General features: G+C 47.2%; 1 protein-coding gene across 3 annotated transcripts in view; it reads right to left on the reverse strand.

The window, feature by feature from the left end:
• The window catches only part of DGUOK (deoxyguanosine kinase), a 37909-nt gene extending 29717 nt beyond the window's left edge, over nt 1-8192 (reverse strand). The window contains exon 1 of one of the 3 annotated variants that reach the window (XM_008254231.4): nt 7929-8192. Coding sequence is in view for 2 of the 3 variants with exons in the window: in XM_002709734.5 (XP_002709780.3) it covers nt 7929-8070 (142 nt within the window). In the remaining variant the exon portion in view is untranslated. The remainder of the gene's footprint in view (nt 1-7928) is intronic. The other 2 variants (XM_002709734.5, XM_017340638.3) reach the window with 2 other exon arrangements.
• Nucleotides 8193-15249: the final 7057 nt, after the last annotated feature.

Here is a 15249-nt window from a genome sequence, read left to right on the forward strand (position 1 = left end):
AAATGAGTTCTTGAACCCCCAGGATTCCTTGCTCAATTATTTAAACTCAGTAAAAAACATGTTAGAGATGTTAAACATCTAGTTTTGAATGCTGCAGGCAACACATTATTAGGGAACCCTCTACTGCTTTAGTGTAAGCCTCTAGGCTTTTCAGTACAAAACATTTTGCTTTTCTCTGGTTGGGTCTTTGAAAACAAAAAGTGAGAATGGTCCGAGATAACTTAGGGACAACTCTATTTCATATAGCAATTCTTTCTCCAACTTATGTTTGTATTCATAAAATACAATGGCTTTGGAAGATGATAAGGTTATTCATCACTAAAGTATATTATCATCTTCCAAAGCTAGGTATTTTATTTCTTAGATTTTCAGGGGTCCTTGGTATCAAGCTTTCGCATTTCAGTCACACTTCGCACAAGGCTTCATAAACCCCTTTAGATGCCATTAGGTGCTACTTCACTGGACCATTCTCCCATGTGGCTGTCTGCAATTTCTTTTTCTTTTTCTTTTTCTTTTTTTTTTTTTTTTTTTTGGACAGGTAGAGTTGTAGACAGTGTGAGAGACAGAGACAGAGACAGAGACAGAGAAAGGTCTTCCTTCCATTGGTTCACTCCCCAAATGGCCACTACGGCCGGCGCTGCACCAATCCGAAGCCAGGAGCCAGGTGATTCCTCCCGGTCTCCCATGCAGGTGCAAGGTCCAAGCACTTGGGCCATCCTCCACTGCCCTCACGGGCCACAGCAGAGAGCTGGACTGGAAGAGGAGCAACCGGGAATAGAATCCAGTGCCCATATGGGAGGCCGGTGCTGCAGGCAGAGGATTAACCAAGTAAGCCACGGCACTGGCCCCGGCAGTCTGCAATTTCAAGATCAGATTAACAGGATTCAGAATGGCAAGACTACTTTGTTTAGGCAGGGGTTCACCTTCTCCTATCCCAGTTTCCCCAAAATGGCACTCTCATTCTGATCTGTGGGGATGCCACCTGTGGTTAAATAAAAATGTAACTCTTGATTTTAAAAAAGTTTAGTATATTCTTTCTGTATGTGCCAATGACTAACTTCCACATGGCTGTCACAGCACAGGATTCAAGAATTTGGTAAACAGTGAATGAGTACAACGGGTCAAGCATGGGGTTAGTGCCAGTGATACAAAAAACAACAGGACACTGAGTGGCTCCAACCCAGGAAAGGTGTTGAATGTACAAACAATCTCAACAGAACTCAAATGCTGCAGAAGCTGTGGGTACAAAATGTTTTAACAGCCCACAGAGGAGGCAGTGACTAATTCTGTCTGGGGACAGCCATCATGGTGTGTGGGGTGATGGAGAGATGAAAGTAAAAACAGCCAGATTAAATCCCCCAGCCTCCTTAACAGCATCCTTTCCTTGGGCAACTGCATACACTACCAAACCATCAACAAATACCATCCCCAGTCAACAATTTCCCTTTCTCAAACCTCAGCACTCAATTCCAGTCTCATCATCAGGTACGCAATCTAATCCCAATCTGCCTCAGAATATGGATCTCTGTAAATCTCAAAGTACCTCATACAAAATCTACCAGCACTGTGGCCCAGCAGATTAAGCTTCTGCTTGCAATGCTGGAATGCCCTATTGGAGTCCCAGTTCAAGTCCTGGCTGTTCCACTTTTGATCCAGCTCCCTACTAATGCACCTGGGAAGGTCCCTGCCACCCATGTGGGAAACTCTGGCACCTGGTTTCAGTTTGGCCTACACCTGGCTGTTGACATCATCTGGAGAAAGAACCAGCGACAGAGGATCAATCTCTCTCTTGTTCTGCCTTTTAAATAAATAAGTAAAATTTAAAAAATCACTTGTATCACCCTCAAATCATTTCTTTTATTCTCATCTTAGCTTTTGCATAAACCTAAGTGTCATCACTATTTTCCTTATTCCTTACCTTTTTTTTTTTTTTTTAAACAGGCAGAGTTAGAGAGAGAGAGAGAGACAGAGAGAAAGGTCTTCCTTTTCCGTTGGTTCACCGCCCAAGTGGCCACTACGGACAGTGTGTTGCAGCCAGCGTGCTGCACTGAACCAAAGCCAGGAGCCAGGTGCTTCCTCCTGGTCTCCCATGTGGGCGCAGGGCCCAAGGACCTGGAACATCCTCCACTGCACTCCTGGGCCACAGCAGAGAGCTGGACTGGAAGAGGAGCAACCGGGACAGAACTGGCGCCCCGACGGGACTAGAACCTGGGGTGCCGGCGCCGCAGGTGGAGGATTAGCCAAGTGAGCCGCGGCCGCGGCGCCGGCCAATTCCTTACTTCTAAGTCCTGTAAATCCCACTTCTAAAGCTGTCTCAGATCATCAATGTCTGTCCTGCATTCCCTCTGTTAAGGCCTAGCATCTTTCTTCCCCTCAATTACTATAAATCCAGTCTACCTACTCCAAACTATTCTAATTCATTTATTCAAAAAACTGGATGCAAGGTACTCATAGTACTGCAGCAAACAAGACAAAGCACCTATTTTATGGAGCTTTCTTCAATTCAGTGATTCTAGTCAATGTCTTTTAAAAAAAAGATTTATTTTATTTATTTGTTTGAAAGGCAGAATGAGAGAGGCAGAGAGAAAGAGATCTTCCATCCTTTGGTTTACCCCCAAAATGGCCTCAACAACCAGAGCTGGGCTGATCTGAAGCCAGGAGCTTCTTCTGGGTCTCCCATGCAGCTGCAGGGGCCCAAGGACTTGGACCATCTTCTACTGCTTTCCCAGGGAGCTAGATCAGAAGTGGAGGAGCTGGGTCTTGAACCAGTGCCCACAAAGGATGCTGGCACTGCAAGCGGTGGTTTTTCCCATTAAGCCACAGAGCCGGCCCCCGGTCAATTTCCTTTTTTAATATTAATCTAGGGGAAGGTATTTGGCATAGCCTGTATCCCCTACTGGCATATCTGACCCCAGCTGGTGGCTAATGCAGACCCTGGGAAGCAATGATAATGGCTCTACTAACTGGGTTCCTGTTCCCCACTAGGGAGACCTGGATTGAGTTCCTGCCTCCCAGCTTTGGCTTGACCAGACTTGTCCACCGCAGCCATTTGTGGCATGAATCAGCAAACAAGCTCTGTCTCTCAAATAAACAAAATTAATCTAGTTGTGGCACCTAGCAGCTTCGTCTTCAGTAGCTTCCCACTAGCAACCAGATAAAATCCTAGCATGGTCACAAAGCTCTTCAACATTTGGCAACTTCTACCCTTCTAACCTCTTTTTCTGCCATCCTCCTCCAAGCTCCTTACACATCAGCTACTTCTCTGGTTAAAACTGCATGTATTGGGGCCAGCGCTGTGGCGCAGTGGGTTAATGCCCTGGCCTGAAGCGCCAGCATCCCATATCGGTTCAAGACCCAGCTGTTCCACTTTCAATCCAGCTGCTCCACTTTGGCTCCAGCTCTCTGCTATGGCCTGGGAAAGCAGTGGAAGATGGCCCAAGTCCTTGGGCCCCTGCACCCACGTGGGAGACCCGAAGGGGCTCCTGTCTCTGGATCCACGCAGCTCTGGCCGTTGCAGCCAACTGGGGAGTGAACCATCAGATGGAATACCTCTCTCTCTCTCTCTCTCTCTGACTCTCCTCTCTGTGTAACTCTTTCAAATAAATAAATAAATAAATCTTAAAAAAAAAAAAAAAAAAGCATGTATTTCTTCAAGCTTCATTGTCTTGGCAAACGTTATTTTCCGTGCCTGAAACACTTGTTTTCTTCTTCCCTTACTCCCATCAAGAATTCCTAGGGGCTGGCGTTGTGGTGTAGTAAGTAAAACTGACACCTGCCAGGCCAACATCCCATATGGTCACCAGTTCCAGTCCTGGCTGCTTCACTTTCAATCCAGCTCTCTGCTACAGCCTGGGAAAGAAGCAGAAGATGGCCCAAGTCCTTGGGCCCCTGCACCCACGTGGGAAACCAGGAAGAAGCTCCTGGCTCCTGGCTTCGGATTGGTCCAGCTCCAGCCGTTGTGGCCATCTGGGGAGTGAACCAGCAGATGGAAGGCCTCTCTCTGCCTCTCTGTAATACTGCCTTTTTTTCTTTTTTTTTTTCTTTTTTTTTTTGACAGGCAGAATGGACAGTGAGAGAGAGAGAGACAGAGAGAAAGGTCTTCCTTTTTGCTGTTGGTTCACCCTCCAATGGCTGCCGCGGCCGGCACGCTATGGCCGGCGCATCGCGCTGATCCGAAGGCAGGAGCCAGATGCTTCTCCTGGTCTCCCATGCGGGTGCAGGGACCGAGCACTTGGGCCATCCTCCACTGCACTTCCCGGGCCATAGCAGAGAGCTGGCCTGGAAGAGGGGCAACCGGGACAGAATCCGGCGCCCCGACTGGGACTAGAACCCGGTGTGTCGGTGCCGGCCAATACTGCCTTTCAAATAAACAAATTTTTTAAAAAAATTCCTATTCCATAGACTTGTTTCCATGTCCAGTCATGGACCACATCACACACAACATGGAAATTAGGTTTAGAAGTCTGCTTCTAGCCGGCGCTGCAGCTCACTAGGCTAATCCTCCGCCTAGCGGCGCCGGCACACCGGGTTCTAGTCCCGGTCGGGGCGCCGGATTCTGTCCCGGTTGCCCCTCTTCCAGGCCAGCCCTCTGCTGTGGCCAGGGAGTGCAGTGGAGGATGGCCCAGGTGCTTGGGCCCTGCACCCCATGGGAGACCAGGAAAAGCACCTGGCTCCTGGCTCCTGGCTCCTGCCATCGGATCAGCGCGGTGCGCCGGCCGCAGCGCGCCAGCCGCAGCGGCCATTGGAGGGTGAACCGACGGCAAAGGAAGACCTTTCTCTCTGTCTCTCTCTCTCACTGTCCACTCTGCCTGTCAAAAAAAAAAAAAAAAAGTCTGCTTCTCCCACTTGCTTTTAAGCGCCTTGTAGGACAAGCGCTGCCTCACATTCAGTACTGCACTTGGCGTGCGGGTGGACTCCCAGCACGCACTCGCAAGCCTCTGCCACACGAGAAAGCAAGGAGGCAGCACAGAAATCCGCGAGGCTAGGAAGCAAAAGGAAAGTGCGAGGGAACTCACCTTCACCAGGGAACCTGGCCAGAGGACATACTTTGTTAAGTCCTCTGGTCCTGCTCTGTGTTCTGATAGAACCTCTTTTAGGGATGTGCTTTTTAAAGCACACGACAACATCTTTAAATATAATCAGGCGGGTACCAGAACCCTCTCTTCTCACTCCTTTTAATGTCTGTCTAGAGACAAAACACAGCCGTGGTGACTGGCCTCACTTTCCACTCATAACCACTAGCCTACAGCGGGTCCTTGACGCTGCCCAGCATTCGGACACTTCTCTTGCTCATTCACTAGACTGTTTCAAGTCTCCTCCCCCGAGAACTCATTATTAGTGACATCCTTTCTTCCTACTTCACTGGGGAAACAGACACAACCAAAAGATCTTCCCCAAGTTCCGTCCACACCTACTCAAGTCAGTGCCCATGGAGCTTGCCAGCCCTCCTGTTACCAGGGGTAAACCCTGCTCTCAGCTAGCGCTGTCCTCTTTCCACCTGGGCAACAGATCCCATTCTTTCCTGCTTACTGAAAAATCACGCCAAAAATTCTAGCCCCTCTCTTGCTTTGCCAATTTTCCCTCTTTCTATTAGATCATTTGTCAGCTTACAAACATGCTCTAATTCCTCTCAAAAAAAAAAAAAAAGAAAAAAAGAAGAGGAAACTCTCTAACCCTCTTTTTTTTTTTTAAAGGTGAGATGAGTAACCTGGTGGTAGCCAATTAGCTACTCCCTGTGGTTCTGTCTCTCTCTTTTTTTAAGATGTGTTTTTTATTTGAAAGTCAGAGTTTCACAGAGAGAGCAAGAGAGGCAGAGAGAGAAGCCAGGAGCCAGGAGCTTCCTCCAGGTTTTCCCACACAGATGTAGGGGCCTAAACACTTGGGCCATCTTCTACTGCTTTCCCAGGCCATAGCAGAGAGCTGGATTGGAAGTGGAGCAGCCGGGTCTCAAACTGGCGCCCAATTGGGATGTCAGCACTGCAGGTGGCAGCTTTACCCACTATGTCACAGCGCAGACCCCTCAAACCCTCTTTCAATGTCAGCTGCTGAGTTGGCCTGCAGTGCAGGCATCCCTTGTGAGCACCGGTTTGAGTCCTGGCTGCTCCACTTCCAATCCAGCTCCCTGCTAATGTGCCTGGGAAAGCAGCAGAAGATGGCTCAGGTCCTTGGGCCTCTGCACACCCGTGGGAGACTCAGATGAAGTTCTTGGCTTCGGCCTGGGACAGCCCCTGCCATTGTGGCCATTTGGGGAGTGAACCAGATGAAACTCTCTCTCCCGTCTAATTCTGCCTTTCAAATAAAACAAATAAATCTTTAAAAAAAATTCAGCTGCCACCCTGTAACTCCCCTTTCTAGGAAACTTCTGAATGATCATCTTACTCTGTCTCCAGTTCCTCAACTCCCACTCTCCCTGAGCCTACACTATCCAGGGTTCCACTTCTACCATTCCTAAAACCACTCTTCAAATTCACCAAAGACGTTCATTTAAACAGTATTGCACAATCAATGATCAATCATTCCCTTCCCTTCACTTGAACACCTGCCCTTCACAGCAAGTTTCCGTAACTTACTGCAGTGACTGCCTCCTAATTAACACCACCTACTCTCCACCTACAAGCCAGAGTGAACTTTTTATAATTTAACTCAAACTGCAGGGCTTCCGGTCTCAATCAGATTGAAAAGCTTGATAGATTACAAGGCCTATACCCTTGTGCCACCCCCTCTGCCCTTCTGACCTCATCTCCCTCCACTCTCCACCCTCACTCTCCTCCAGCCACAGTGACTCCCTCCTAGTCCCTGACCACATTTCCACCTCAGGGACTTTCCACTTTGTCTTCACTCTGCTTGGCAAATTCTTCTCCGAGTTAACCCACAGAGTCCATTCCCTCATCTTCCTCGGGTTTTTGCTCAAATGCCACCTTCTCAGGGAAATCTTTCTTGACTACTCAACATGACAACTTCCCTCAATCTTGCATGCCTGACTTTTCTCCATCATACTCACTACAACACTGTCCACCTCTCCACGAGAGCATAGACTTTCATATGTTCTGTTCACAGCTGTATCCTCAAGCCAAGACCAGTGCCTGCATATGGAAGGTGGCTCATAGGACGATTTGTTGAATGAATAAAATGAAAAATTCTCAGTTTGCTGCTAAAGTGTCTTCAGTTTTCCAACACCTGTTATTGCCATTAGGGCTCACTGCCTTTGCAGTTCTTAACTACTAAATCGGAATTTAGTAATATTAAGTTGAAATTTTTGCTTTCATTTTGCTTTCTGAATACTTTTTAAGATACTAGGTCTCTACTTTTATAACAAAGTTTAAATTCAGTTTTAAAAAATTAAATTTAACACGTTTTCAGTTGTTAAAAGTGAGTTCCTTCTAAGAACGATCTAAGAAATTAGTGTAGCTAGCACAAGGACAAGACAAAAATGGTGAAAGTGGTATCCAAATGACAGGTTTAAGAAATCTCTTAGAGTAGGGCTGACAGATAAAATACAGGACAGCCAATTAAATTTGCATGTAAGATATACAACATTCCTTGTTTATCCAAAATTTTTAACTGGGCATTACATTTTTTGTTCTTTCCTAAATCTAGGAACCCTTAGGAACACTAAAAAGCCGCCTCCATTTCCACTAAAACAAACAGAATTCTTGTCCTAGTTATTGATTGCGGGCTTTTATGCCCCAGTAAACGTGTCCCTGTGGGCGGGGACTGCGTGATGCTCGATGACCTAAACATCAGAGGCAAAGCCCCACAGTGCATTTTGGGAGAGGAAAGGCCCTAGCAGCTCGGAACCAGCAGCTTCGCCGCATTAGACGCTGGGGGTGGAACGGGGGAGGGGGATTCTGGGCCCAGTTTCCTTTCCCAGCCTCTCAAGTCACCAGCTGGAGGCGGCCATGGCTTCGCAGCCACTTTCCGGCCCTTACCAATGTTGCCTTCGATGGAGAGCCTTCGGGGTCCGCGGCCCGCGTGCAGCCCCCTAGAAGAGGGCGCACCCTGGGGCGCGGTCTGAGCCATGGAACTCAAGGCTGCTCGAAGCCCACGTAGAAAGTGCCGGCCCGCGGCCATCCCACCCACGCTTTGCGCAGCGATCACTTCCGCTGGGAGCACTTCCGCCCTAGTTATCGCTGTTCACGCACCCCGGCGCGCCGCTGACGTCAGGACACCGCCAGGCAGGAAGTGAGCGGGCCGGAAGGGGCTGGGAGGGAGCGGCACAGGGAAACGCTTTTTCTCGCGATGTTTGTGCAGAGTGCTTGAGAGAAAGGAGTCTTCCCACCACCCCACCCCCAGAAACCTTTTGTTTAAGGTATACGAACTTAATGCAATTTGTAAACACGACTTCAGAGACATAGTGGCTCTTCCCACCGTACCTCCTTGTGTAGGGGGGATGAGAGAGTTTGCACTGCTGGAGTTACAGTGGTGGGCGTAGGCCCTTGGTTTTAAAAATTAATTCAGTATAATCAACTCTCTTTAATTGAATTCTAATTTACACTTATTTAGCAATTTGCGTAGTTAGAAAGGGATAAAGGTTATTTCACGACTGATTACCACAAACTATTACAGTGTTATTTTTCAAGTCAAAAAATATTTGCTCCCAAATGAAATTATTTTCTTTAGGCAGGGGTTAAAATTACTAGCAACTGTCTCTATTTCTTGAGAAATCCATTGGAATAGTTATCTATCTCTAGATGTGGAGGCCTCTACAAGGCCTAAAATAAATTGATACACTTTCCACCTGGAGTCAAATTTCAGCCCCTGTGCAGGATGACTAGGAAGTGATAATTTCAAAGTTTTTCTTTTTTTAACTTTTATCCTTTTCCAACTATACAGATTGTTAAATACGTGTAAATTAGAATTCCATTAAATTTGGTTGATTATATTGCAATCAGATGACATTCACAGACTTAATTGGAGCATATACAAATAGAATCTATTAGGCAGTAACAGTTTTTTATGCTAAACAGAAAAGCATAATTTCCCTACCTAGTCTAAAAATGGTGGATATTATTAATATTGTATAATAGCATTGGGAGCGACTGCCTCCTTTTTTGAAGAGATTAGAAATTTTATAACCGTTTTCATCAATTTTACTCTTTTGTCAATTTTTTTTGGCATTTAATTTGTAAAACAGTTTGCATTGTACTGGCCTACAGAAAATAAAGTTTCAACTTTAAACTTTTTGAAGCCAAGTGATCAAGTACATTTGTGGGTTTTTGTTGTTGTTATTGTTGTTTTTTACAGGCAGAGTGGACAGTGAGAGAGAGAGAGGAAGGTTTTCCTTTGCCATTGGTTCACGCTGCGGCCGGCGCACCGCGCTGATCCGAAGGCAGGAGCCAGGTGCTTCTCCTGGTCTCCCATGGGGTGCAGGGCCCAAGGACTTGGGCCATCCTCCACTGCACTCCCTGGCCACAGCAGAGAGCTGGCCCGGAAGAGGGGCAACCGGGACAGAATCCGGCGCGCCCCGACCGGGACTAGAACCCTGAATGCCGGCGCCGCGAGTCGGAGGATTAGCCTAGTGAGCCACGGCGCCGGCCTTTTTTTTTTTTTTTAACAGGTAGAGTTATAGACAGTGAGAGAGAGAGAGAGAGAGAAAGGTCTTCTTTGCATTGGTTCACTCCCCTAATGGCTGCCACACCAATCCGAAGCCAGGAGCCGGGTGCTTATCCTGATCTCCCATGCGGGTGCAGGGACCAAGCACTTGGGCCATCCTCTGCTGCCCTTCCAGGCCACAGCAGAGAGCTGGACTGGAAGAGGGGCAACTGGGACAGAATCCGGTGCCCCAACTGGGACTAGAACCTGGGGTGCCAGCACCGCAGGTAGAGGATTAGCCAAGTGAACCACGGCGCCGGCGCCGGTGCAATCAAGTACATTTGTAATAAAGATGGATCTGAAGAAATTCATTCATTCATTGTTTTTTGTTTTTTTTTTTTTTTGAGAGACAGAGAGGTAGAGAGAAGACAGAGAAAGCTCCCATCCACTGGTTCACTTTACAGATGCCCACACAGCCCAGGCTGGGTCTGGCTGAAGCCAGAAGCTGGGAACTCAATCCAAGTCTCCCATGTGGGTGACCCAAGCCGGATTACATGGACCATCACCTGCTATCTCTCAGGGTCTGCATTATTAGGGAGATAGCGAGGCATCCAATATGGGATACGGGTGTCTTACCTATTGACTGCCCCAATCCCTCAATTTTTTTTTTTTTAAATTTATTTGACAGGTAGAATTATAGACACAAAGAGAGACAGAGAGAAAGGTCTTCCTCCCGTTGGTTCACTCCCCAAATGGCCGCTATGGCTGGCGCTGCACCGATCCAAAGCCAGGAGCCAGGTGCTTCTTCCTAGTCTCCCATGCGGGTGCAGGGCCCAAGCACTTGGGCCATCCTCCACTGCCTTCCCGGGCCACAGCAGAGAGCTGGACTGGAAGAGGAGCAGCTGGGACTAGAACGGGCACCCATATGGGATGCTGGCACCGAAGGATTAACCAAGTGAGCCACGGTGCTGGTCCCCCCCCCCCTTTTTATTTATTTAACAGAGTTATAAACAGAGAGAGAGAGAGAGAGGATCCCTCCATTTTTGTTCGCTGGACAAGTAACATTCAAAAGAGACGTAATTCTACAATCCCAGCATAACTCTTGCATTTTTTAAAAGATTTATTTATTCATTTGAAAGTCAGAGTTACACAGAAAAAGGACAGGCAGAGAGAGAGAGAGAGAAGTCTTCCATCTGCTGGTTCACTCCCCAATTGGCTGCAACGGCCAGAGCTGTGCCAATCCAAACCCAGGAGCCAGGAGCTTCTTCCGGGTCTCCCATGTGGGCGCAGGGGCCCAAGGACTCGTGCCATCTTCAGCTGCTTTCCCAGGCCATAGCAGAGAGCTGGATCGGAAGTGGAGCAGCCAGGTCTCGAACTGGCACCCATATGGGATGCTGGTGCTTCAGGCCAGGGCATTAACCCACTGCGCTACAGTGCCGGCCCCAACCCTTGTATTTTTATAGAACTTTTTAATAAAAGCTGCCAGCTAAAGACGAAAGTAATATTTAACAGAACTTTCTTTTTCCTGATGTTTGTTGTCTGTTTATCCTAATATGGGGGAGGGGAGGATGGACAGTTTGAAGTAGGAAAGTGAGGCCGTCTGATGACCAATACAAATAAAGGCTTTCCCATTCTCTGTAATTCTCAGCACAATACCACCACATTATTTAATTAACCAATTAGTTAGCAAATTAGTCAATTACACTCCCTCTCATGTTGTCTCTGAATAAATAAAATTATCCCTCAATTAAGTTGCATAATGTCCCAAGTCCCATTAGGATAGAGTTGAAACGGCTGGAATGTGATAGCTTGGCTTCTCTGGACATGTACAATGCAGGTGGAGGAGAGGGGTTTGGAATGAGATGGGTATAAAGAAGGTAGAGCCAGGTTAGAGACTTCCTGCGGATAAAAGCCAGGTCCTGTGCTCTGCAGAGGGGCGTGGCCCTGAGCTGCTGCTGACCCCTGCAGGCCTGACACTTCCTTCTGCCACACCCATCAGCATAACAGCCTCAGAAGAAATGGTTCTAAAAATCTTGTTGGAGGCTGCTTCCAGTGCCCAGTGCTTAAACCGCAAGAGCCAGATCAGGGCTCAACACATCAAACAGGTGTTGAGGCAGCAGGAGGACGGAGGCCATGAGGCCCGTTGTGAGGTGGCTGGGACACCTGTCTTTTTTTTTTCTTTAAGATTTATTATTTGAAAGGCATAGTTAGGGAGGCAGAGAGAGAGAGAGAGAGAGAGAGAGAGAGAGAATCTTCCATCCACTGGTACACTCCCCAAGTAGTCACAATAACTGGGGCAATACCAGGCTGAAGCAAGACAGGAGCTTCTTCTAATCTCCCACATGGGTAGCAGGAGTCCAAGCACTTGGGCCATCTTCTGCTGCTTTTCCCAGGCCATTAGTAGAGAGCTGGATCAGAAGTGGAGCAGCTGGGACACAAACCAGTGCCCATATGGGATGCTGGCGCTGCAGGCTGCAGCCTTACCCGCTATGCCACAACACTGGCCCCTTGCTTGTTCTTTATATAAATGGAATCATATAATAAATATCACTTCCATTTAATTTGATGCCTGAGATTCATCCATTCTGTATGTACAGTTGTAGTTCTTATCTTCTCCGTGTTATATAGTAGTCCATTCTGTTGCTATACCATAATATATTTTATTCATCTCACTATTGATGGACATTTAGAAGTTTCTAGATGTGAGCCATAATCAATACTTTTGCCATGACTATTCTTGTACATGTCTGTTTTTAAAGATTTATTGATTAATTTGAAAGTCAGAGTTACACAGAGAGAGGAGAGGCAGAGAGAGAGAGAGAGAGAGAGAGAGAGAGAGATCTTCCATCTGCTGGGTCACTCCCCAGTTGGCCGTGAAGGCCGGAGCTGCGCTGATCCAAACCCAGGAGCCAGGAGCTTCTTCCGGGTCTCCCATGTGGGTGCAGGGACCCAAGGACTTGGGCCATCTTCTACTGCTTTCCCAGACCACAGCAGAGAGCTGGATTGGAAGTGGAGCAGCCAGGACTTGAAGAGACGCTCATATGGGATGTGGGCACTGCAGGCGGTGGCTTTACCCGCTACACCACAGCGCCAGCCCTGTACACGTCTTTTTATGAACAAAAGTGTGCATTTCTTTTAGGTGTATTCCTAGGAGTGTAAATGATGTGTGATAAATTAGACGTATGCTCAGCTTTTGTAGACATTCCCAAGTAGCAGACAGTACCACAGTATCTGATTGTACCAGTTAACACTGCCCCTTCATGAGTGAGAGTTCTGGATGGGGAAGTAGTCTGCAGGTTTTGAAGTAGGTAGGCTTCTTACCCACAATTGATAGTGTCCGCTGGTTTTCCTTTTCTCCATTCTGCCTTGTGCCTTTTTGTGATTTTAACTTCCGGTTTCCTGATGATTAGTGAAGTTGAATGTCTTTTCATATACATGCAAGCCATTTCAATATGATCTCTTGTGTTGGAACTGTTGAAGTCTTGTGCCCATTTTCCCTGAGTTGTTTTTACTTTGTCTTTATGTATTCTAGGTGTTAGTCTTTTGTGAATATTTTCTCCTATATGGCTCTCTTTTTAAAAAAAAAAAATTTATTTGAAAGGCAAAGTTACAGAGAGGCAGAGGCAGAGACAGAAGTCTTCCATTTGCTGGTTCACTCCCCAAATGGCCACAGTGGCTGGAGCTGGGTCAATCCGAAGCCAGGAGCTTCTTACTGGTCTGGCTTTCTTCTAAAAAGCATTTTTAATTTTCTTTACGTATAAAGTAAAAAACTACCTTTTGCCTAAATTGCCTGTATTTACCCCAATATGATCATCAGTAATGATCTTTTTGTGCCTTTTATTTGCTTATGCTTTTTTATTATATGTTATACCATGAATGAAAATCCAGCATCTTTCTTAATCCCAATTCAAAATTCCAAGAAGAAAGAATCTGATTGCTCTGGCTGTTGTCAGAGATTTAATCTTGGCATCCCTGTGCCGGGTAGAGTCTCATGCAGACACACAGGTGTTGAGCCCCCTCCCTCTGCATGAGGAAAGGCATTTAAAGGGATCCTTGTGAGCATGGAAGACACCAACAAAGAACTGATCTGGGGCTGGTGTTGTGGCCCAGTGGGTTAAACCATTGCCTGCAATACCAGCATCCTAGATCAGAGTGCCAGTTCAAATCCTGGCTGTTCTGCGTCTGATCCAGCTCCTTGCTAACGTGCTTGGGAAAGCAGCAGGGGATGGCCCAAGTACTTCAATCCCCAAGCCCACGTAGGAGACCCTGATGAGTTCCAGGCTCCTGGCTTCAGCCTGGCCCAGCCCCAGCCAATGTGGTTATTTGGGGGAGTGAACCAGCAGATGGAAAAATCAATCTCAATCTCTCTCTCTGTCCCTCTACCTCCCTTCCTCCCTCTACCACTCTGCATTTCAAATAAAACAAAATTTAAGGGATGATCAGTTCCTCCTGAAAGAGGGTGGGATGTTGGTAAGAAGAATTATTCCCCAGTTTCCTGGAAGAATGAGGCATTTCCTGCTCCGGGGTGCATGGGGGTGGGGGTGGGGCACTGCGCTCAGGTAACCCTTAGAGTGGTTAGTAAGAGCTGATGTTGCAGGGGACCCTTGCCATTCATCATCTACTCATTCATCCCATATGTGCTGAGCATCTGCAATGTCCCAGACACCCTCTGAGTCCTGGGTGTGTGGCTGTAATGGATTTACTAGTTACCAAATGTTTGTAAATGCTACTGTGATAAAATATTGACCCACAATACATGAAATGTTATGCAACTATTGAAAATAGGAGGTAAACACGCAAAAATATGAACCAGACTTTTTGTCTGCTGCTTGGGCTTTTGGTCAGTTCTACCTCATCCACATCAAAGATTTCCTGATGTGCTGCATGGCACTAAGTTGATTTGGGTAAGCTGGGAAGTATGCTTCCAGAATGCCCTCCTAACAGGGCTCTGAGTTAGAGCCAGCCAGAAGAGGACTTGGAGTGAGATCTGGAAGGCAGGATGGGAGCATCTGCCACTCTGGGGAGATCTCTGTAGTCAGATGCTGTGACAGAGGTGTCCCCAGCAGGTAGAACCCAGCTGGTCCTCACACATTCATGACTCCTCTCTGCTTATCCTACAGTTCCTTGAAGGCTTCCACTTTGTTTCTCTAGCTCCTCCACCTTTGGACAAAGTCTCCTTCCCTTAATAAATCTCTTATTCCTACAATACTCATAATGGCTCTGCTTCTTAAATGAACTCTGAGTGATCCACCGAATCACAGACAGAGGTGGTTGAGAGGGTGGCATGGTGGGGAGAGGGAGAATTGAGAGGGAGACCCTACATGGAGCACCTGCCACACAGTTACCATGCAACAGACACTACATAAAAGACGGTAAGGAATGGCTGCCTTCAGCTTGCCTGGGACATTATTTCTACTTATCTTTAATGGACTTCCTGTTGGATTTCTACTTTCCCCAAGACACAATCTCTATCAGTCCATACTCAGCATCCATGGAAGAATCTAGGACAGCACCTTTTTTCTTTCTTGAAGTGGGACAAGGTTACGGGCAGAAGGAAGGGTCTGGGAGGTAAATGGATGTTCAGGATAGAGAGGGGAATGACTGGGGCAGCTTGTCCCTTCCCCTAAGAAGTCCCACATGCCTCCCCATGGTAGGTGTCTCAGTGCTCTGCCTATTCTCAGATCCTGTGTGTGTGTGTGTGTGTGTGTGTGTGTGTAT

This window comes from Oryctolagus cuniculus, chromosome 2 (assembly GCF_964237555.1).
Source record: "Oryctolagus cuniculus chromosome 2, mOryCun1.1, whole genome shotgun sequence".
Taxonomy (NCBI): domain Eukaryota; kingdom Metazoa; phylum Chordata; class Mammalia; order Lagomorpha; family Leporidae; genus Oryctolagus; species Oryctolagus cuniculus.